Source organism: Falco peregrinus, chromosome 7 (genome assembly GCF_023634155.1).
Source record: "Falco peregrinus isolate bFalPer1 chromosome 7, bFalPer1.pri, whole genome shotgun sequence".
NCBI lineage: Eukaryota > Metazoa > Chordata > Aves > Falconiformes > Falconidae > Falco > Falco peregrinus.
In genome coordinates, this window is record NC_073727.1 from 6,216,499 (window position 1) to 6,241,481 (window position 24,983).

At 38.0% G+C, this 24,983-nt stretch overlaps 1 protein-coding gene across 8 annotated transcripts in view; it reads left to right on the forward strand.

Annotated features, from left to right (window-relative positions):
* Positions 1-20,040, forward strand: part of CEP170 (centrosomal protein 170) — a 102,543-nt gene extending 82,503 nt beyond the window's left edge. For 3 of the 8 annotated variants that reach the window (XM_027789101.2, XM_027789102.2, XM_027789108.2), the window contains 7 exons: positions 185-419; positions 5,212-5,389; positions 6,795-6,962; positions 7,244-7,332; positions 13,677-13,770; positions 15,947-15,998; positions 17,672-20,040. In XM_027789101.2, coding sequence (XP_027644902.2) covers positions 185-419; positions 5,212-5,389; positions 6,795-6,962; positions 7,244-7,332; positions 13,677-13,770; positions 15,947-15,998; positions 17,672-17,955 — 1,100 coding nt within the window. In that variant the 3' untranslated portion in view covers positions 17,956-20,040. The remainder of the gene's footprint in view (positions 1-184; positions 420-5,211; positions 5,390-6,794; positions 6,963-7,243; positions 7,333-13,676; positions 13,771-15,946; positions 15,999-17,671) is intronic. The other 5 variants (XM_027789106.2, XM_055810976.1, XM_027789103.2 and 2 more) reach the window with 3 other exon arrangements.
* Positions 20,041-24,983: the final 4,943 nt, after the last annotated feature.

A 24,983-nucleotide genomic window follows, 5' to 3' on the forward strand; every position in this document is an offset into this window, starting at 1 on the left:
TTTTATTAATATTTTTATTTAACACAAATTTTGTAGCTTTCTTTTTAAGATGTAGTAAATAAACCTTTTGTGAGGTATCTGGGGATTGATAATGAATAGCTGTGTATTTTTGTGATGTTACTGAAATGCTTGTTCTTATTAAAGATGCAATAATATTTCTTTTTTAATAATTAAACTAATTTAGTAAGTGCAAGATGGAGGCGCTTTCCTACAGATTATGCTTCCACCTCAGAAGATGAATTCGGATCAAACCGTAATTCCCCTAAACATACCCGTCTACGTACCTCTCCAGCCCTGAAAACCACGCGACTGCAGAGCACTGGGACAGCAGTTCAAAGTAGCAATACATTCAAGCACAGAATAAAGGAACAGGAGGATTACATTCGTGACTGGACTGCTCACCGAGAAGAAATAGCAAGGTTGGTGTTAAAGACAACCTCTAAAATAACAAAAATTTGTACCCAACCAGTTGCACAGGTACATATATAGAAGAAAGAGAGCTAATGGAATTTCAGTAGCACTTTACCGAGTGTTTTCATTCTCTGACTGAATGGGTAATTGAAGATTCTTCTTATGAGACTGGCCGACAGAACACTCAGGTTACCAGCACATCTCTTTCTGATGGAAAATGATAGTCGTTTCTGGCTTTTGAAAGCCAGATCCCAGAATATGAACTTTTGGTTCCATTAGCGAGACTTGCAGAGATACTCTCTGTGTAGCACTTTTAGTTGCTTTGTTTGCTGAGGCTGAAGTAGGTCTGGTTTTGTACTACCTGTACGTTCATACTGAGGTAAAGTTTCAGATCAATGCATAGGTGACAGCGCAAAAAGGATTTTGGCAATGTGAGAGACTGTGTTCTCTTGTTAATTTTCGGTTTACCTAGACATTTTTTCATGTTAGGTGTTTTCTGATTTAAATCATGTATATCTATCAAAAAAATAATTTCTTTTGTTGTGAGCCCCTGAGATTAATACAGCAATTCCTCCGTTATTGCCAATAGCACCCTGCTTCAAATGAACCAAGGAAAAGGTAGTCAGTTCTGCATTCTGGTAACCAGTTACTCCCATATCATTCAATACCCAAGCAGTGAAAACTTCAAATAGCTTGCACTAAATAAGTGAAACTATGTAAGTTTATAAATGTTATTTAAAACGTAGATGCCAGTGTTCAGGTTCTGAACATTTTCACAGAACTTAAAGTTGGAAGCCTAAACAAGAAGAGTGTTTTCCTTGTGAAATCAATCTTAACACTGTGGTCTCAGAGATGCAAAGCATTGTGTTTTGCTTAGTGTGCATAATTATTTTTTTGTTTTCCTCTTTTTGATAATATTATTCCACATTTGTTTTTCTATGTGTGGTCTGTGCAAAAGGATAATGCTTTAAGAAATCTCATAGCATCTTGATAAATCATGACATAATTATTTCAAGAATAATAAATGTAAAGTTAGAGGTGGGTATAGGGAGGAACGTTGGTCTATGTGAAAAAAAAAAATCGATAGCCGTATTATATTACTTCGTCCTTGTAAGAAGTGCAGCTTGAGCCTCTACTTAAGCGAAATTTCTTGGTACATTTTGCTCATGTAGGAGAAACCAACACTGGAAGTAATTAACAATTCACTCTAAACTTATTTGATGTAGTTAGGTTTGCAGAATTTTTTCTTCCTTTGGGCTTCTTACCATTTTCTTCATTTAGACACTGGTTTTATATTTGTTTTGAAGGCTAGATACTTACCCTACCTTTTTCAGCTTCTTTATTTCCAGTGGTGAGAGGCCTAAGTGGGTATTGCCAAATCTGTGTGTAAAATTTCACACAAGCTGCATTAGATGAGCGTCTTTAAGACTAAGAAGGCTAGCACTCAGCAGCTGCGAAATGCCAGAGTGCTGTCATCTGTCGTCACTGCTTCTCGGACTGAATCCCCCTGCTCCAGTCACTAGTTGATCTTCCCTGTGCTTCCATATCTCGTTGTACTGATGCACAGTATTGCTCCCCTGGCTTCAAGTGTAGCATCTGTCCTTAATAATTTGTGTCTCTGCTCCCTTTACCTTACCAGCCATAGTCACCCCTCTGTCATTGTCTACCCTGTTGGGTTTTTTCCCAGCCCTTAGTCCAGCCTCTATGATCAAGAGTCCCTTCAACTGTGATTAGAGCTGTTACAACAAGGATAGTTATAAGTTCTCATTAAAATGGTTTGACTTTTTTTTTTTTTTTTTTAATAACTGCTTAGATTAGGCAGCGGTAAAGGCAGGTTTTTCGTAAAATATTTGTGCAGCTGCAAGTAGCGTAGAGACCATATGGCAAACTTTTCATTGCATCCGTGTTACCATCATACTGTCTTTCAACAGGTCTTCCAAGACTGACCCAGTTTGCTCTTTTCACAGACTCTACAATTTACAGATGTTAATAAACTTGAAAATTGGAAAGAGATGTTTAAAAAAAACTTTATGAAATAACTAAATATAATTTAAAACCACTTTCCCTGGAGGGAATGTACACCCTCAGAATAACAGGAGCTTCACATATATTTTATTGAAGGATTTTAAAGTATTACAAAATAAACTCACTCATTGCAGGAAGTGCAACATAGTAGAATAAGCATAAAAATCTGTTTGGTAATCCAGCGGTTCAGAGCTATTACAGATATCTTAGAAGTATTTCTTATTTTGCTGTGGTTTTCTTCCTAATGCTATGGGTATCCTTTCACTACAGGTAAATAAGAACTAGAGTTCCAGGCTGTTGAAAGAGATGGTCATGCTCTCCCCATCCCAAGCCCAGTGTTCTCACCTCTTCCCTTGCATTGGAAGCTGCCTGTCCCTTACGTGACTGTGTAGCTGCAGGACTCTGCTCACTGAGTCAATGTAGTAGTGACATTTCCTGCAACAGGTTGAGGGGGTTAAGGAATTTGAGGTTTATTTTAGTTTTGCCTCCCTGAATTTATTTGCCTTGTGTGATTGCTAGTTTTGATGCAGGAAGCGATAGAAATCAGCAAGGCAACCTACAGCTGCAATAGAGTAACTCGTGTGTACCTAAAGCCTATGTCTTTTGTCCTTGGTTATACAAAACATACTCCTTATACTTAAGCAATACTTTGTGTTTCTAAAAATTAATATAGAATGAGCTTAAAGTTTTATTTATGAAAAGTCAGGCCCAACTCCCAGCTGGTTTCTAATTTTCTTTTTCATAGTGCTTTTTGTTTAGTGCTCTATGTTGTTTCTATACAGAAACTCCTGTTGGTACTGACTATAGCTTACTGTCATTGCTACATTGAAACTAATTCCAGATTTTGTTCACTTGACTAGCATTTGACTGTGGTGATCGTCTTGACAAATTGCTTGCCATCCATGTTAGAGCTGTTTATTATGATATTTTCAGGATTCATTTGAATTCATTTTTCTGTAGACATTTGACATTTTATGTAAGTTTGATTGCTTTGTAAGAACTCATTTGAAGTGGCTGTGGCATGCTGAAGCACTGCTGATTTTTATAGAGAGTTAAGTCTCAATTGATTGATACAACTTTTGATTATGGTGTTTGATGACATTTGTCTTCTGGAGGGTTTACTGATAATTGAAATTTCTTGGGTTTCTTTTTCTTCACAAATATTCATAAAATACCAAAATTTGTCCCAGAAATTCAAACGGGATCATTAGCAACTTCTCTGTTCAAGAAAAAATGCGATATGGTTGTGTGAGATAAAGGAAGTAGGTGCTCTGGTGTCTCTACTGCTTAGAATATTAGCTCAAACCTTGGAGTTTTAACGGTGTATCTGTATATAAAAGAACACAAAATATAAACTAAAATTGACCCCAAAGATGTAGTAATCAGGTTAATTAATGTAGTAATAGGTACTTGCCATATTTTAATTAAAATGAGCAGTTGACTTGGTTTCTGCTTTAGTATTCCAGTCTTTGATAGCTTGAATTCGGGAGTACTGTCTTGAGTAGTCACAGCTAGTTGCTGCATGATTATTCTACAGCTGTATCCCAATTACACGTGTCCAAGCTGCACAAGCTTGCACATTGTTGCAGGTTGCTGATGGTTAGCCACAAAGTCTAGTGTTGGAATTTGACTGGAAATGTCTCCGTTTGCCTTTCTAGTTTAAATTCTGCTCACTTGGTCTGAAATGATGTCTAGGTGAACAGCGTCCCTTTTTTCTGACTTAATGGCAAAGCGAATGAGGAGCAGAAAGAAGCTCACCTTTAACAAGCGCTGGCCAGCACATCACTGTCAGATGGCTGTGCAGCTGCTTTCCACTTAAGTGGCAGGTGGTGCTGCTGACAGAGTCCTTGGTGGTGCAGAATTAGTGCTGTTGACTTCTCTGCCTTCAGTCCTCTCAGACAGAAGTATGAAAAGGGACCACTCGGTGGGTTGCTCTGAACTCTAGGTCTGCTGAACTGCTTGATCCAAGCTGGAGGTTCAGGGTGCCATAGTTAGTCGTAGGGGCTTACAGCTTTTGCTTTTGGTTTGGGTTTTTTTTTTTCCCTCCTCCTTTTGGGGTGTCCTGGGGAGAAGTAGCACAAGCAGAGCTAGGCAAGGTTTCTCCCTATGCTGAGCAGAGTACAGAGCAGAGATATTTTTTGATGTGGCAGATCGGAAGAAAGAAAAAAGAATCTTCAGCTGACAGTTCAGCTGCATTTGTGTAGTGCTGTCATATCCAGGTTTACAGGCACATTCTATTTTTCCAACTAGAAAGCTTGTCTTGATTAGATTTGAGGATTTAACATACTGGTCTAGAATTTCAGGCACAAAAGCAGCTTGATCTGAGCAAGCTGCAGGGCTGCTAGATAATACGAAGTCCTGAAAAAGTTCTTTGCAAGTCAATAAACTGAGGTATAAAATAAATGGGTTCTGGACATTTCAGATCTACTGCATGTACACTCTGTGCAGTGTTTTCAGCATCTTTCCAGTGCATCCCATGTGTTGGATTTACTGCATGTTGCACCCATCTCTGCCTGGGATAGAAAGAAAACAGGATGCTCTGTCTTTTGAGGTTGCCTACCTTATTCCTCTAAAAAGAAAGGCATGTTATTAAAAACTCCAGTTAAAAATCTGCTTTTATGGTTCTACAAATAAACTTTCCGTTTGGAAAGGGTATACATATTTTCATAGCACAGTTACCAGGAACTAGAACTTAAAAGCTCAAAGGCTTCAGGTTGGGCTCTACTGCTCCAGCAGTTTTTGTAGAGGAGAACGTAACTCTCTCTTTATTACTAGGATCAGTCAAGATCTGGCTCTCATCGCACGGGAGATCAACGATGTAGCAGGAGAGATAGATTCAGTGACTTCATCAGGCACTGCCCCCAGTACCACAGTAAGCACTGCTGCCACCACCCCTGGCTCTGCCATAGACACTAGAGAAGAGGTAGGAGATCTTCATGGAGAAATGCATAAGGTTCTTCCTTTTCTTTATTTCTTTTGCTTTTAGCATTTTGCATAGCCTTTTTTAGTTATTTTCACTCAACCCGTGTGCATGATCTCTACATTGTTTTTTGATTTAAAGTTCCTTTACATTTCAACACACAACACAAATTATTCTATGAACACAGCTTGTCAAGAGAATGCATACTCTCTGTCTGTCTCTTTTTTTCCACGAAACATAGGACAAGATAGTTATTTGTTTCTTGCTTGCCTGTAGCCTTAGATACAGTTGGATAGTATCTAAGTGCACTTAAAGGTACTAGTGTGTATGCACAGTATATATAAATGTATACATTTAACACTTTGCATAGCTATTAAAAACAAAAAAGTCCCTCTTTTCACAGGTGACGTAAAAGTTTCATCTTCTGAACACTGAAATACTTAGGTACCGTCAGTTAACAATAACTTCAGATTTTCTTAACCACGTTGTCAAAAACTGCCTTGAAATAAGTTTGCCTTGTGCTTCTAATAATTCTTATTTTCTTTGACTCTCTCTGGTGTGCTGTTCTATGAATATATTGACTAACTTGTTCTAGTAACCATCACAGGTCTAATGCTGGTAAACACATTAATCCGAATTTAAATCATCACTTTCTACCATATTAAAATTCACCCTAATACGTTGTAAATGTTTACTGCATTTTTTTCTTCATAGTATTTCTTTCAAAATGTGTTTATTCATTTTTTTGTGCATAAAGTTTGGTTAATACATTATCTTACTGTGTTTAGTATAATACTGTCTTTTTCTGTGGAAAAAAAGATATATACAGTGCTAAGAAATCTGTGAGTTGGGTACTCAGAAAAAATTATAACTGCTCTGACATAGATTTTGCGTTTAATTCTCATGGACTTAGGGCTGAACTTTAATGAAGTGCTCATTTTCTCAGATCCAGTTAGGTCACTCTTTATATTTCTAAACAATTATTTTCTTCTTTAAAAAGAAATATTGCACAGCATGTACATACTGCAGGTGGCAGTATCTCCTTTACATATAGGTGTTTCTGTAACACTATGATTAATCTGGAAAAAAACCTAAATTTGATAGTACTGTACTTAATTCCACAGATATATTCCATTAATCAAAGGAATAAATTACTCGGTACCAGTTTATAGGTAACTATTATGTTAGCTGCCTATAAGCAAAATTTCCGTGGAGTGTTCTAATTTTGCTACGTATGTCTGGTATTTGGAAAAAAATATATTCCTTTTTACAAGGTAATCTTACATAAGAGATGCATCATTTTATACTATACAAGGCAACAGAACGATTTCTATTTGATAGACTTCTTGTAAACTGTTTCAGAAGGAAAAAATGTGAATCTCATTTTTGCATGTATCCAGTAGGTTTCATAAATTGCATTTTTCTTTTACACCCCCAGTTGGTTGACAGAGTATTTGATGAAAGTCTCAATTTTAGAAAAATTCCTCCATTAGTGCATGCCAAACCACCAGAGGGGAATGGTCGCCCTAATGATGCTAGACCTCAGCTAACAGATGCCCTCGATCCCCCTACAATTACCCGGAGAAGGACTTGGAGCAGAGATGAAGTGAGTACACAATAGGATTCTCTATAGTAACGTGTATATATTAAGCTTTTACAGTTGTCTCCCCACTTTATATTCTAGACACTAACTTTCTTACCTGTAGCAGGTGACATTAATACTGGAAAAGATTATTTGTATACTATTAAATTTGCAAAAATTTCAAATATGATTGTTTATATGTGATGCTAATTAGAACACAAGCATGATTTCAAAATATATGGAATTGTTTGTATTTAATTTCCATTAAACTAATAATACGCTTTTGTATTAAAAAAATATTGCAGGTTATGGGGGACAGTTTGCTGTTGTCTTCAGTCTTCCAATTTTCTCGCAAGATAAGACAATCCATAGACAAAACAGCTGGCAAAATCAGGTGGGCTTTTAAAAATCATTGTTATTGCTGAAAATGTCTGCTCTCATCAGCATTCCTACTCATAGAAGAGATCTGTACAATACAGATAGAGCTTGTGTATTTAGTAGAAACCTGTGTTTTAAAAAAGCAATGTTACCTATGGCTTTTTTAGCATTCAGAAAGGTTTGGGATGAATAATTTTTCCATTCTTGCTTGTGTGTATTTCGCATTATAAGAAGATAAGTAGATTGGATATTAGGAAAAATAACTTCACAGAAAGGGTGGTGAAGCATTGAAATAGGCTGCCCAGGGGGTGGTGGAATCGCCATCCCTGGAGGTTTTTAAAAAACTCGTAGATGCGGTGCTTAGGGACATGGTTTTGTGGTGGACTTGGCAGTGCTGGGTTAACGGACTTGATGATCTCAAGTTCTTTTCCAACCTAAACGATTCCATGATTATATCGACAAAGTTTACATGGACAGAAAAACGTCCATCATACTTCCAGCAGAGGAGCTGTTCCAACACATGCAAATGCTGTGCAAAATCTACATGACCTCTATGCAAGTCTTGTAAAACTCCCTTCCTTAAAATATATATTTGAAATGTTGCTGAACTGTAAAACTGAGTCCTGTATGCTTGCCAAGTTGTTGTGGGCATCCCCCATTTTAGGAAGAAAAACAAATGGGACAGAGGAGAGCAGTTTCTGAAAAAGAACTTGCTCTAGAGACGAGGTGGTCACTATTGAGTTTTAAATCTAAAATAACAGATGTAACCATCTGGGTTTTTTTATGGAAAACTAAATAGTTTAGTTAGATTAGATAGAGATGTTCCTGCATAAAATGTCATAGTAGCTAACAGGAAGTGCAAGCATGTCAAAAATTCTAACATATTGCTCTACCAGCAGTTCCATTTAACTTGAATGAGCGAGTATACAACCATTTGGTGACCGCTTTGGTTGACAGGAATAAATGAAAATTCTAAATACAAAGTTCAAGGCTGTAATAATTCACATGTCCTTTTTAATGACTTTGTGCAGTTAAACTTGAAAATTGAGTCCATTAAAAATAATCTGGCTGCACTTCATGTATAATTTTCTGAATGTGAGAAAATATTAGGTCTGTAATTGATCAGCTTGTCTAGGAAGTGTCAGATATTGAAATCCTAGATGAGTGACACATTAATCACCAAATCACAAATTTATTTCAGCATAGGGTGATGCAACTAGTGTAACCAAAATACTAACATTTCTGAAGATTGTGTTCTCATAGGAGTACCAAAAAAGACTTGACCGTAGAAATCAAGAAGAAAAAATTATCTATATCAATCGGTAAAAACTGTAAGTTATCTTCATTTCCTAGCCCTGCTATTGCTAGTAGGAAGAGTTTCATGTGAAGGATCAAGTCTTTAAAAGCCTTAAGCCCAGTCTTATTATTTCTGTTCTAAGCTTTTTGTGTGTTGTTTTTACCGGTGGGGTACAGGTAACATTTGTCAGTACCTTATTTCTGGTACCCTGGGACATAGTCCTGCACTGACATTCATCTCACTTCTGGTTTTCCAGCTCACCATTTTGGGGCTGCAGGATTGGAAATACGCTGTTTGCTGCCTCTCCCTCTTTGGTTTCCCCAGATACATTCTTTTATGTATCATACTATTTATTTAAATGTCATTAAACAAAAGACATAAATGTCTTTTGCTATGTAAATTTCAGATACAAATGAGTTTGTGAAATGCAGGTGTACAATATGGTTGCTCTCAAAAGCTGTGCCAAATTAACAGAGAACAGCTTCATTATGCAAAATTTATTACAAATTATGCAAAAGTTTGTTCAAGTTTAATCAACATCTGCATGCATGCTGTCATTTACTTTAATAGCTGATCTCAAAAAATGAGAAAATAAATAGATGCAAAGAGGTAGTTAAGCATGACCAGTCTTTGAAAGTCATTCTAAAAGGCATTTGAAATTTGGAAATAGAAACGTAATATTACTTTAAGTTTTGTTTTGAGCATAATTCTTCAGGAAAATACAGTGACATGCGTAAGGAACTCTGCTTACCAATATTTTTTTTCCTTTTAAAGCTGCATCATTGGAGCAAGAATCTTGCTTATTGACTGACTTATTTGTGGTAGGCATCTAGGATAATATGTGTCTTAAAATGCCTCAGAAGCAGTAGATAATAGATATTCTACTTTTTTCATCATGCTGATTTTTCTTGGATCTGTAGTTTCCAATCTGTAAATGTGTTGCTAGTGCAGCTGTAGTTTACTTAACATAAAAAAACTGAGTTCAGTACAGTGAGTTAAAACAAAGGTATGTATGCGAATTCATTCTGAGAAAAGCAGGTAACTATAAAATCAAGTCTTACGCTCTTCTGCTTGATTTTCTGAGCTTAAAAGGTAAGTCAGCTACATTGTAATGAATGTAATGACGATGTGATCATGTATGGTATTATAAACATAAGCATACCTATAAACATTTTATATACATTTAAAGAAAGTGTCATTGCTTATTTCTACAAAAATACAGCGGAGAAGCTTTCATTAATAAGTAATTACTTACATATTCCCCAGAGCTGTGATCAAAACTCCCTTTTCCTGCTGCTCAGAATGGATTTGAATAATAGGATGTTATTCATAATGTCATTAGTATTTTCAATCAGAAACACAACAATCGTTTTAGAACTGCATTTTAGAGAGCATATAAGGCAGCTAGGACCTGTTAGAGACTTTTTTTCAGCTTTGTTTTGATGTACATGAGTTCAGCCAACTGGTGTACTTCTATTCCTTTTACTGGAGTTAAGCCAGTTAAAATTTGTGCCCAGAGCAGATGCAGTGAGACTCAGTCGGGGTTTTTCCAGCTAGCAGTTGCGTATTTTTCCCCACAGTACTTGAACATGAAAGGAGAGGAGAAATTTTTAGAGGCACCAATAAAAGTAAGCCTGACTGTCTTGTTGACCAATGTAAACCTCTCCCCCAAGAGCACAGACAGTATAGGGCAATGATGGCCCTTACAAATTACATCATACATGCTACAAATGGTATCCTTGCTGTCTGGGTCCACATGGAGAAGGATGTGCTTGCTGTGACTGTGAGCACTCTTCTGTCTGTAATACTTCAGTTGCAGTAACTAGCTTTGCAAAAAGACTGGTTTTGCTTTGGCTAAAATATTAAGCACATAAATATTCTCAGTCATTCTTGACAAGCAGATCAGCGATTAAAATATGCTGAAATCAGCCATGAAAATGAATTAGTATGAGGACAAAAGGAAATATATAACTTCTATGCTTGACCAGTTTCTTCCCCACCTCCCCACTGCCATCTCTGTTTTCTAATTTATAGATAATGTTCCTAATTCCACTGAATTCTGTCATCGTTTTTAAGAAATAGGATTGAGAGAACCTTTGATGCTGTATTCCTTGGCTAGATTCTCCCAGTGCTGGCCAAACTGGTTTTCTTTCCCCCGAGTCCTAGCACAGTGTTCAAATTTGAACCAGATTCAAATGCCTGGTTCTTTCCTTTCACCAAATCCTATGTGCAGTTTGCTTCAGGATAAGGTCATAGCTTAAGTATTGCTAAGTTCCTTTATTATGATTTATTTTTATTCATGATTTTGAATAATCAGTCAGGTTCCTACCTGCTGGTATACAGAAACTACGTTATATTAAAAAATCCTGCAGCATCCTTGCCATGTATCCTGTAACCTGTTCTTTGCTAACAAATTACTGTAGTGGCTTTGTAGGAAGCAGATACGCAGTTTTGTTTGCTTTTCTGTCTTTCATATGTTACAATGAGTTTGCAGGGATTTTCAGAGATTATGGGGGGAAGAGGTAAGTAAGTTTTGCAGTGAGAAGACCTACATGGTTTTATCAGTACTCTGTGATGTGAATGCACTGTTATGGCCTTGCTTTGTAGCAGGCAAGTACCTCTGCAGTCAGACAAAATGTAGGCAAAGCATTTAGGTCAGTGCAGGCACTACTTGTCAGTCTGTGTGTTTCGCTGTGTATCCTGCAATGTGCAATGAAAAAAAAATGGGGACTGAGCACAACCAAATAAGAAAGTTCAGGCAAGGTTGCCCCAGAAAGCAGGGAAAGGCAAGAGCACAAGGTGGCAGGCATTTAAAAATATGTTCTTTTAATATAAAGAGTATGGTTACAAGGGAGAAGAGCAAAGGAGGCAGAGATGAACACCCCCCAGGAGGTAAAAATGTACTAAATTAAGAATTGAAAAAAAAATATGTAAAAAGGAAATAGGCTTCCTAAAAATATAGCAAAACCAAATTGGCCTGTCCACTTTATAGTGGAAATAATAACATTGTTTAAATTACTGCTTTCATTTTTTTCCTCCTTTTTTTTTTTTTTTAAATAAAATGACCTATGAAATGGAAAGATTTCAAATTGTAAAAGAGAAGTAAAAAATTATCTCTAAAAGAGTCTTTAAGACTGAAAACACATACACAAGCGAAGGCATTAATCACATGCATAGACAGAAGTATTTTAGTATAATGTGAGCAAGAAGGTAGATGAAAAAAACCACACAATGTGACAACTTTTATATTTTCCCTACTAGTGATATTTACTGCTAAACAAAGCCTTGTTTTCTAGTTCCTGCTGATTTCCAGTGTGATAAGTTTTATTAAAATACAGAAAGTATGGCTGCATATGATTCCCTGTATACTGAATCCAAATATTTCCAGGAGTTGCCTGGTGTTCAGTGTGTGATCCTGTGGAGGCTTTAAGTGGCTCTGCTTTTTATTTATTTAATAAATAAAATTAAATCAGCAGTGTTAGGCAAATCTTAATTTTTCCATGGTAATTGGACTTTCTGGTATCCAAATGTGCAGTTGTATGGCTTTGCAAGCTTTTGCACTCCCTTCCAGAACAACAGACCTCTGACGATCCAGTTTGTTACAGGATTATGACAGGACTTGGAGCCACGAAGTGTTTTGTGTTTTGTTCACTGGTTTAATTACTTTTGATTTATTTTTTTTTTCCTTTTCCAAGAAGAGTATGTATGTATTAATGTTCAGTCTTTGCATGCTTTGTACATGACTACACTAAAGTCGCTTGCAGAAATGGTCATTTGCCTCAATCCCTTGACATTGTGTCATGAGAGCAGCGCTCCCCCTCTTAGAGAAATACACAACAAAAACATGTTCTGAAGCAGCAGCAAGTGAGGACTTCAAGGACAGAAGAGTTAAAGCAGCTTCTGGATGGGCTGTCTGTGAACATCTATGTACTGATAAGACAGGGTACATGTCTTGAAAAACTAGGCTTTCTTGACAGGGTAATAGTAGAGAGTGGAATTTTCCGTAGGGTATAAATAACTGAGCAAAGACGAACAGAAATGCAGTCTAAGTCTCCCAGCTTGCTTTCAAATTCTCAGTTTTTATAAGCGAGGTATCATGAATTCCCACCTTAAAAATTATTTTCTCAAGAGACCTACCTGCACTAAAAACGTGTTTAAATGTACTACTTTTCACTCGTGATTTTAAATTGGTTTGTTTGTTTGATTAGCAGTTTTACTGCAGCTATTTTGGTACTTCTAACTCTGAAATACCAATTAAAGAACAAGTAAATTTGGACTTCTCTATATCATCATGCTGTCAATTTTTTAAAAAATTAATACCCAGACCTTAAATATCTGCACATGCCTTTTTTTTTTCCCAGTTGTGCAAATGTAGGCAGTTTAAATTATGTTTATGATAAGACAATGAAAACAAAAGCTTTATCACAGCGGGGAACCAAAACATAAAAAAAGGAGAATCTCATTGTATGCTTTGGGGTTGTACAAATAATAGAAGTGACTTCTTTACTAATATAATTAATCCATGTATATACAATTTACATGTTGAGACTTTTCAATGAGAGCTTCTTCCGTGAAATGCATTTTTCTTTTGTTTCCTGAAGGGTTTTATTTTTCATTAATTTGATATAAAACACAAATGTAAAAGAGTTGCATTTATTTACCACTTAATTTTTCTCTTACACTTTGCGATTTTAGTAAAATGCAGTGTTTAATAGGAAATTCTCTGACTACTGTAAAGTAGCTGGATGTTTAAAAACAAACAAAAAAACCCCTCTCATTACTGGAGGAAAGAATCAGCTGTGTCTTTTCAACACCATAAGCAAATATTTAGCTACAGAATTGCCATTTTAATGTCAATAATGATGATACTGCTGAAACCCTGTCTGGTTCTCTGAAAATTTAAACTGTGTGGTTGGCTTCTGTCAGTTTTCAGTATTTCAGATTTTACTTTTTTTTTCAGTTCTCCCTATGCTGCTTTCATGTATTGTGTTACCCAATCTTTCAGTTTTAGTTTGTTCATTTCTGTCTATTTTAAACAGTGGTTTTGAATTTCTTTCTTCTAGAATATTATTTAAGGACAAAGACAGAAATTGGGAAGAAATTGAAAATAAGTTGCGAGCGGAAAGTGAAGTTCCTATTGTGAAAACATCAAGCATGGTATGAATAGTTATCTTTTCTGGGATTGATTGTTCCTCTTACCTAATTTCTAAATAAACAGCAGAGGAATGTGTTATTGTCAATGATGTAAAGGCAAAATTATTTAAAAGGTTTTTTTCTGGCATTAAAAGGGGTTCAGACTATATATAGACCATCAGTAATTTTGTTAACCAAAAGATAACAACCGTTGAATGTGGAATTACTTTTAAATGAGCTTGTTTTACAATCTAAAGACTGCTTTACCTACTGATTATTTATACTTTACTATTAGTGCTGATTATTTAGAGAAACAGTTGTATTTTGCTATATGTGAATGAAAATGATCTGTAGAGACATTGCAATAAAAGCACTCTTCAGTGAAAAATAATAATGTTGATTTTGTGTGGAAGTTATAACTGTAAGATACCAGCGACCACTACAGCTGATCCATGTAGCCTTCTACCCCTGCCTAATTAGGGCCATTTCATGGCCAGGCTGTGTGACGGTGTGAAGGAGCAGAGCACACATGTTGGTTCCTAGTTTGCTTCTCTGCTTCTAAACACAGAGCATAGTTTGAAAAACATCTCTGCCTGTGGGAGCAGAGAGAGATTCTAGCTTCATTATCCTGTCTGGGGTATTGTGCTGTTAAGAATGTCAACTTGCAGAGGCAGTTTTCTTTGCTGAGGGAAAGAAATCTCACGTACTTTGTACAGGGCTGCTCAGAAACAAAATGTGAACATGTTTCCTCTGGCATTGAACTGACTAACATTTCTCTGTTACCTCATCATGAGTTATTAAATCATCCAGACTGATTTTTCCTGGAAGTATTAAAAACTTGGCCCATCATTTCTGCAAAATGGGATATTTTTTTAAGAGCAACCGTTTTTAACTGAGTGTTACAATTTAATAGATACACTGACAGTTGTTGGGGTTTTTTTTTAAGTTAAATTAAGCAAGTTACTCATAGAAGTTTCTGATTTTAGAAGTATAATATAAGGAGTTTTTCCATTTCCAGAATAAGATCAGAATTTAGTGTTTCATATTCTAAATGCCACGAATATGGGTGTTTAAGGCATTCATTTAAAAAGAAAATGATTAGTTGTACATTTCTTCTTAAGTCTAGCATTTTAGAAATATTTTTTTCAGTGCATTAAAGCATCTTGCATTGTTTGAAAATCTGCGGGCTATTTTTGTCTATGCGTGGATTTTCAAGTTTTCTGCTCAGTTTTCAGAGCAACATACTGTTCAGACGCAGTGTTTGTTTTTACCACAGGATGTTACTAAAGTTAACAGAGGACAGTTGTAACTGATGTTTGTTTTGTCCTTGGGACATTTATGTCCAGTTCAGATGTGAAATCTGCTTGAAGAGAATGATTTTGTAAAATCCAGGGTAATCGAACTCTTTGCCACCCACAAAAATCACATTACTTGGTACAGAAGGGGGTTGTGAAAAGGGTTAAACGGGTTTCTGAAATCAGTGCCTTTGAAAATTCTCCATTTTTTGAAGACCACTGATAGCTCTCCTCCACAGCTGGATTAACAGTATTCTTCAGCGTAGGATCCTTCAGTTGTAGGATTTACACGTTTACCATTTAAGATGTGGTGCATTTAATGTTTGCTGTGTTTCTGGGTGTGTTGCCGTGGGTTCATCAGTGTTAGGAAGTAGTGCAGCACAGAGAAGAATAATCGGTCAGGCAAAGGAGTGCTGAGGACCCAGCGCTGGTGTGCTGTGCAAGGTCCCGTGGGCACAAGGCACCAAGGGCTGCAGACAAAACCCCAGTGCAGTCACCTTACTGTTCTCACATCTGAACGCAGTTGTGAAGCACCCTAATTCATCGGTCCTGGGTTTGTACCATAACTTGTCTTTAAAGCTTTGCTGTTACTGTGCCCCATTTCTACAGAACCGTGGTGTCGGTAGGTCTGTGCTTGAGAAGAAGCAGGGCAGGCAGGTGAGCTGGGGCAGAGCGAGGTGTGTTAACCCCAGCCATCGGCTGGAGGGGCGAGCTGAGGGCGCCGGGGCCGTCCAGCCTCAGCGCTACCACCCGGGACCTGTGGTGGACCGTGGCTGGGCCACCACCGTGACGCTGGGAGGACAATGCAAATAGCTGATGGCAAAGGCTGGGGACAGGGATCATTTACTACTGATGTGTAGTTCGAGTCTCTTTTTCCTTAATGAACATGTTTGTTTCTTTCCTAGGAGATATCGTCAATCTTACAGGAACTGAAACGAGTTGAGAAACAGCTGCAAGGTACAAATCTTTTTTCACTTTTCTCTTCTGCGTTTGCTTGCTTTAAATTTTTTTTAACATATATCTCTCTGTATATATCTATATCATGAAACAAAGTTTTCACATTTTAATAAAATATATTCACGGAATCAGTAATATATATAATATCATAACATACCTGACACATTTGGTAAAGAAACAACACTGAATTATTTTAAAACCAAAGCACGATGATATTTTTTATAAAAGTGAGAAAAGGCTCAACTAAAACTAAAATAGCCCAGAGAATCCCAAAGGAATTATTTGTGAAACATTCTTATTATAACTGGTTTTGTGGGTAAATATTGATGAGTAGGTCACAGTGAATCCTGAGATTTATTAAGCAGTCTTTGCACATCAGTAAAACCCTCATGTGTAGCACAATTCAGTATAAGGAATGCACTGGGACCATAATCTATAGGAAATCTCAAAAAAAAACCCCAAACTATATCTGATACAGTAACGTGAAAATTTAGAATTAGCCCTTGACACTGTCCTTTCACACGAGTAAATCCACTGTTTGATACGGTGCAGCCCACAGACTACAAAATTGACAAGTTACTTTGTGTCATCTAAAAATTTATCTGTGTATAAAATGGAAAGAATTATGTTGTGCTCACAAAGACTGCTATTTAGACATATATTCCATCTCTCAGAATCAACTTAAAAACTGAGTATATTTTTAAAAGAAGTTGCAGTCTTATTTCTGTATTGTTTAGCATTAGTTCATTGTTTAATTTGGTGTGGTTGAATGGATTACTGGTCCATGCTTATATATAATCATTATTGTATTTGTTGTAAATTTCCTCATTTGTTATTTTTAGTATTCAGTTTTAATCATACAACAAAACACCTTACAATAGAATGTTTCAGAAGGAATCATTAGCCACCTTTAGAGACAAACTTGTATTAGTTTCATGCTCAGCTATAATTTAAAAATGTTAATTTATTACAAATTATATTGTGTTTAGAGAACATAACAAAGAAATAAGGCCCAGAGAAAGAGGCTGAATCATTTCCTTGTGTACACAGTGGTGTTCAAATAGGTGTTAGTACATTTTGGGAAATAAAAAAGAGAGAGGCTCTGTTAAATGTGACAAATGTGTTAATGGTGTAGTAAAATGAAAATGTGCCAGGTGCTTCAGTTTGCCCTCACTGTATAGAGGGAGGACAGTAAGTGTTATGCATTTAAAAGGATAAATGACTGCTGTTGTATACAGATTTCATTCAATCATGGAATTAGCAGCTACGGATATTTGGGGGGTGGGGGAGAGGAATGAAGCATAATATAACAGTAACATTAGAGAGAAAGCCCCTTTCACACATGACTAAAAATCCTAGCTTTCAGTCCTTATAAGCTCATTGTAGACTGCTTGTCATCACTGTTTTCTGTTCTAACATGAGGCAAGGTTTATTTTGTGCAGTTTCATTTCATCTAAAGTTTCAGTATATGTAAATGCTTTAAAATATATGTATCAGCTACATACATGTTGGATACACCACTCATTTGCAATGGCAACACATGTAAAAGCTCATGACTGTCATCATAAAAATAAGTTTGAGAATGGGATTTTTGTGTATTTTATAGTAACAAAAAAAAATTGTATTTTTTATGGTTTCTTCCCTATGCCTTTCATCTTTTCTTAATTGCTTAGCAATTAATGCTATGATCGACCCTGATGGTACCCTGGATGCTTTGAGCAACTTGGGATTTGCCAGCCCCATCTTGCCAGCTCAGCCGAAGCCGAAGTCGAGTCCCGTTACCCAAAGTAGCCGCCCTCAAGTGCAGCCAAACTGCCCGCCCGAAGCTCAGGCTCTCCGCCCCGCCGCCCCTGTCGCAGGTGAATTTGAAAATGCTGAATCAGAGTCGGATTTCAGCATACATTTCAACAGATTTAACCCGGATGGGGAAGAGGAAGATGCCACCCTGCATGAGTGACATCACGTGGTTGATACAAAAACCGTTCATGTGGAATGTTTAGGAAAAAAAAGGAAAAATTATAATACTGGTTTTATAATGTAAAAAAAAAAAAAAAAAAAAAAAGGCTTGGTCAAACAGCAGTTGTTTTATTAAACCAGTTTTCTTTAACTGTGATGCTTTGATTGTCACACAAATCCTTTTAAAATCATAAAGTTATGCATAGATACCAGTGTAGGAAAGCAGATTGTGGCAGGTTTGCCCTTTGTGGTTGTGTGCTTTGCAAAAGATTTATATCAGCAGTTTTCCCTTAATAGATTTATTTCTTTTAAAAAGCCATGCAAGCAGTCTAAAATTTAATGTTACTGAAACCCCAAATCTCTTTGCCAAGCTGCTCTAATGAATGGACTTCCTCCACTAAAGTTTGTACAGAACTGTTGGAACACTTGATTCTGAATTAGATGATTTATATAGGAAACATTATCCGTGACTGCAATGACAAATTACTGCAAAAGGTAAGACAGATTTCAGAAAGCATTTGTTCTTGTGTGCGGAAAATCTCCACAACAGTTCTGTGATTTATATAAACTTGTTGCTGCGTAAATTGTCTTGGGGTTTACAAAGTTCACATATTATGTTTGCACTAAGATTTGCTGGGAGTGATAGATGAACATATCGATATCCATAAACAGCAAGCAGTGTTTTGGTGTACATAGAAAACTGATAATACTGTGCTTGTATTATCACTGCAGTGTTTTAATCCACTTTCTGAAAGGACTATTTGGCACTTTTTGATCTTCTTCAAATGTCTTTTTGATGTTAATGAAAGTAGAAGTATTTCATATCATTTCTGTCCAAATGTTTGTTGAAACGAGGGAACAAATTGAAACATACAGCAGTGTGGGACATTTTAAAGCATATTGAGGCAAATGGGCTCTCACCAATTCAAATGCAGCATAAGCTTACAGAAGAAATTACTGTTCCTTGGAATCATCACGAGATGTAAGATTTTCTTTAGGGGACTTGGAAATAGAGTTGTCATAATTTGCTTGATCAATAGATGCACTCCCAAGCAAATGATTTGATTTGCTTCTGTATATTTTCCTGTAGTCTTGCTAGTAAAGCTGTCTCTGTCTTACATATTTAAAAGGATTCTGGAAGACAACTGCTAACGTAGACATTTTGCTTATACCACTGAAAAGCAAGTCTATTTAAAGTTTCCTATATAAGCCTATTTTCCTTATAAGTTGTCCCAGTAACTTAACATTTGGAAATAATAATAAAAAGTAAAAGTAAATTACTTTGTATTTCCAGAACACTGTAATTTGGAGGAATGTTATTTCTGTTAAATGTAACTAATAGACTGGAATTTTCCTATGTTTGCATCAGTCTCTATATATTAAGGTTAAAGATACAGTTTTGCAGCTTTTATGAAATGGTCTTGTAATATTTCAGCAATAATCCTATATGACATTTGTTTTAAAAAAAACTACTTTCTGTACACTTTTAAATTGTACAGGCTTTCAGAAGTCGGTAGAAGTTGGACCAGTTAATAAAAATGCAAAAACTTTTTTTGTAGAGATGTAAAAACAAAACCACTAATCTGTTGTATAATGGATTTCGTATTTTCTTTAAAAAAATTAAAAGCAAGCAGCCTTCATGTGTGACTCGATATGCTCTGCTCCAGCTAACTGTGGGAGCCTGAACTACACTAGTTTACAGAGGCTACAAGAAAAGTTTTAGAAGGCGCGGAAGGGCAAAAATAAATTGAAACTAGAGCTAGGTGTTGAAAAGCGAGTGTACCAAACCATCGCCATAATTCTTCTTTTGTTTAATGCTTGGGAACATAATTTTTCTGCAGACTCAAGTGGAACGCGGGAAGTGGCTGGAAGGATTGATGAAAAGTGCAGGCTCTTCATGCGAGGTTCTCTTTGTGTTCTTTCAGGCGTTTATACCTTTACATTCTGTAATAAGCATTTTGCATTACTATGTTCTTATTTTGTATGAACATGTTCTCCTTATTTATTTTTGTTACATTTATTATGTATGTTATTTTGTTATATGCATTTACAACTCCATTTTTAAATAAAGTGTTTCTGGAACTTTATAAGCGTGTTAGTTTGTAATTGAGCGCTGGGAAATTCAGTCTCCCTGCAGTCTAACCTACCGGTACTGAAATAGGAAATGACATTTTTTCATAAGCATCTTTTCTCCAGAAAAAAAAAAGTTGTATTATTGCTGCTGCTGCATCATTTATTCTGTGCTGACAGCACTGGCTCTCTTTGCCGTACTGGGGTTCGTTTCCACACTGGAATTGATTTTTGTGTGCAAAGCTAGAGGCAACAACAATCCAGTATGCCAGTCATCAAATAGTGACCATGTTTCCTGTTGTAGAATGGAAGTAAAGGAGTTTTAATGCATCTGCCAGGTGCACCAGTAGATGGTTTTCTGACTGCTTCCCTGCTGCTTGATATATTGGAAAGCTTTATTGAACCTTCTGGGTTTGCTCCGGGCCGGTGCCTTTTCTTCATCTGTCCCAGCTTCAACTCTGTATGCCCTTTTCCTGCAAAACACTAAATTTCCTCCTCTTAGCTAACATCACGCGAGAACAAAACTTTGAGTTTAGCGTGAAGCTCCAAGATCTCCTTCCCAGTGTGTGCATTTTAGTTTTGCCAAGCTTTGCTGTGGCTTGGCGGCAGCCTGCTCTCATCCTGCTTCCATGCACCGATGTCCTCCGCGTCCCCAGCCCGACGGCGTTAAGGCCGCACTGATGGGACACGGTAGTGCTCGGGTCTAGCAGGGCAGGAGTTTTTACTGAAGTTCAGAGGTGCCAGTTTGGTGTAGTCAAAGACAAGACAAAGTTGGAAGGTCTTTCCTGGTGCTCAGGACTTTTTCATATTCCCCAACTTCACTGGCTGTGGTTGTTCCCTCGCTTGTTGCCAGTACCCCTCGGTCTGTGCTGCTGCATGAACACCCTCGTGCGGAGAGCCCCGTTTGTGGAAGCGATAGGGTAGCACTTTGCGATTTCTTCCCACGTTCATATTTTCACCCAGCCGCTCTGAGCCGAGGTTATGCAGGGATGTTTTTCAGAAGCCCCTAGGAAATCCAGCCAGATCCCATCAGTCCTCTGCTGCCTTTCGACATCAGCAAGTGGGCTGACACACGGTGTACTTTTAATGATGCTCGCATCTAGTTGTAGCGTACAGAAATAAAGCTGAGAGTATTATTTGGGTGCCTGACCTGGTGAACAGCAAGGTGGTGTTTCGCTGTGGCACGTACGTTGTACCAAAAGTAGCTGGTACTACAGCACGTACGTTACACCCGAAGCATCATCGGAAGAGAATGCTGCTTCACCGAAAAGTGAGTTTCAGTTAAAGCCCTTTGGAAAGCCTTTGTAATTTTAACTGGAAAGGTTTCAAGCACTGAAAGGGTCTACAATTACTGCTTTGACACGCAGCCCTGAAAAGAGAGGGAATGCGGGGAGCGTTCTGTGAAGTGGGGTGTGCAGGAAAGGAGGCCGCTGGCTGCATGCCAGGGAGCTTTCATACCAACATCTTTTGTATTGACGAGAAATACAAGGAAGAAACTTGGCCGCTCGCCACACAAGTTGCTTAGCTTCATCTTGATGGATAATCAGGTTTTTAAAAGCACAGGAATGTCACCTTTGACATTCAAGTAGAGCACATCTGTAACCAAGCGCATCCCACAGTGTCGGGCCTGGCAGCAGGGCCCGGGGGCTGCGGCCTAGTGCTGGAGAACAGCATTTCCAGCTGCACCGGCTCAGTAATCTTGTAAAAACTTATTTTTAACTTGGTAAGCCCTACCCAATGCTGCTCCTGCAAGTGACGGCCCACAGAGCTTCCTGGGGAGCAAGGTGTTCCCTTCTCACCTTCTTCTCTCACAATTCACGTGTTTCTGGAGGAAAAGTAGTTAGCAAACAAGCGGGATTATACAGCCCTGGAAATAGCCTAAAGCAGGGTAAGGTCACTGGAGGCCTGCTGTCAAAGATCTTGATCTGTTCCAACAATACTATTTTACACTGTCTTATACTAACAATACTATTCCAACTAACACCATATTCACAGAGTTGGTAGTGAGGAGCTAAACGCCGTGCTGGTGTCATGCTGACAGCCTCGGGCAGGGTCACCGGTGCAGGAGGCAGGTTCACGTCCTGACCTTGCGTCTGAGGAGGACCCCCAAAACAGCAGAATATTACAGAATGCCCTCGCCGGGGAGGCTGTATTAAAACAGGAGTTTGTACTTACTGAGTACCCTTACGGGGTTTCAAGCAGTGCTTGCAAAATTAGTCAAACACTAGGGTGGAGTGAGGGGACAGAGATTTGCTCATTTCAGAGATAAATCCTACATTTTCACTTTCCAATTAACACATGTCCGCATTAAATTCTGTTGTTCCAGTCCATCAGTTCCTTAGGTCTGGCATTTTTAGACTTTGTTTTAAAAATTAATACACATGTTTATCATTTATAAGGCTTTCTTCTCCTATGGAGTAGCTAAAAGCACTATCAGGAGTCTAGAGGTCTTTATGCTACGTTACAAAATAACAGTTTAGCAGCAGCATGGCTTCCCTTTCAAGCAAACTGTTTCTTCTTTAAAAAAGGTTCTTAAAAAAATTTCTTAAAAAAAAATCAGAAAAAGCTGAATTATATTAAGGATTTCTTAAAAAATGTGCAACATGAGGTTTCTAAGCTCTGTATGTCTGCCCATGCGCACACGGACCTACATGAAGATAGGCACAAAACCCGAGGATTATATATAAACTTCTAAAAAGTTAACGGGTGACTTCATGTTTCAGTCACAGCATCACCTCTGAGGCAATGTTATTTCTAAGTAAAGAAAAATCCGTTGAACAAGTGATACGGACATGGATGTGATTTGTGGTTCAGGTTATCCGTGGCTGATTCTGTTGAGAGATGACTACAGGTAATTCAGGAGGGCTTAAAAGTATTAAGAAGTGAAATACCTTAATAAAAGATATTGGAGAAAATGACAGAAATGATATTTCCCAGGATGAAAACTGATTAATAAATGAGCAGGCAAAATACCGTGTTCTCAGCAGGCGTTATTGGATTAGGAGACTCAATAAAGTACGAAAGGCTAAGCAGACTTTTGTAAAAACTTGAGGAAGAAATGAAATGCCAGTTAAGCAGCAGCGGGTGGCCGTGGGGAGGGATGCCGAGCCCGGGCCGGGTACCACGCGTTGCTGAGCGCTGCAGTTCATCCGAGGCAACTTTCGTGCACAGGAGAGTGAGGGATGCGGGTGGCGCATAAACCTGGCCAGGAGAGCGGTGCTCTCAGAGCCGGCCAGCAGTGCCGGGATACACGGCTCCTGCTCCGGGATGTGCGAGGGAGGCTGCAGCCTCCCTGCACCGTGGCAGAGGATAGCAGCTGGAAATACTCCGGAGTTACGCTGTGTGTTAGTAGTGGCACCATTTTCCACTCTGTGGAACAGCTGGAGCTTCTCAAACAAACTGACTGAAGCAATAGAAGGCTCTTTCCGTACAGTGGAATAAACCCCACCAAATACATATCCTCCAGTGCAGGTTGTTTGCTGCTGGTTTCCTAAAAGAATTTTTGCAAGTCGCAGATGAAATTTATTTGGCTAAAGATGCAGGTGTATAGGATTGTAACCTTATTACCTGCACACTTGGGAATTCAAGTGTTAGCAAAACGCTGCCGCACAACCCTGTTCATTCTTTGTTTCCAAATGGGCAAGGATTTATGCAAACCAAGTTCCTGGTGTCGTCGCTGCTGTCAGTATGATGGATGGCTGGTAAAATGGTCATTTACAAAAAGCAGCTTTTTTAAATGTGATTTAATGCGATGTTCTGAACGCAAGTTGCTTTCTTCCCATTGTAAATCTGAGGTTAAAAATGTTGCTTTAGTGATTTCTTGAGCTGATTTTCTAAATGGACAACCTCCTCAAAGACAGCTCCTCTCCAACACCTTTGGACATTAAAAAAAATGCTGTATTTTACTGGAAATCACATCTGTGGCTTTACTGAAGTTATTATTCCGTGGGCAGCAGAAGTTCAAATACAAATTTGAAAGGACAGCTCAGTGGCTTATTGGGGTGCTGACGCTGGCACCAGGGATGCTGAGCTTGGGAGAAGGGCAGCCTCTCATTCTACACCAGCAGAGTTTGCTCCTTGGTGTAACCAGCGTTGGTTGCTGGGAGTTTTTGAGACTGTGTTTTAAGGCTTCCAAGCTTTTCGAGTACCTAAGTTTCTATCTTTGGCCAATTTAAGTAAGTTTCAAAGTTCAAGGTGACGTTAACATAGAAAGCCATTGTTTCCTTTTTAACGATGAAGTGATTTTAATTGGAAAATATGTGGATTTTATGTAATTGGAAGAAATGTGTCCAATAAAATCTTGCCTTTGTCCCCTGATGCTCCAGCACTGAACTACAAGTTAAGCAGAGCTCCTCTCTGAGAGGTCAGTGGAAGGTTCATGTCACTGCAGTTACGTACTTGCTTAACTGAGTGCAAAATTACATCCTGGCATCGTGAGCTTCAGTTTTGTAAAATTCAGAAAAGCTGCCCCTCAGCACAAGCATTTTTGAAAGCATTTTGAAATGAGCTGATTATAAGCTTTAACCTGATGTTGGTTGCAAAAGCAGTGATTTTAAAATTAGTTGGAAGAAATTCATCCTGACTGACATCAATGGTTTCTTTTACTTGATATTTAAATTCCTCCAGATGAGGAAACATGTTGGAATTTGTCCTGCTGCTTAAAATGCCGTGAGCCAAAAACTGGAAAGCATAGGAGAGCAGGGAAAAAATAATCTATAAAGCAATAGATATGATTAAAAGCATAGCTGAAGGGAATTTCTAATTAAGGGTTTTCTCCAGGGAGACACAATGAAAAGCTTGAAGCTAAATGAGTTTTGGAGAGTCACTGCAGATCAATGAACTGGTCTTGCCACTTTCTGGAGCCTCCCAGGCAGTAGCGCTGAGGCTGGCTTGGATCATTTTATACACGTCGATATTGCTTGTAGGCTTGCACAGCGGTGCTGAAGCCAAAGAACCAGT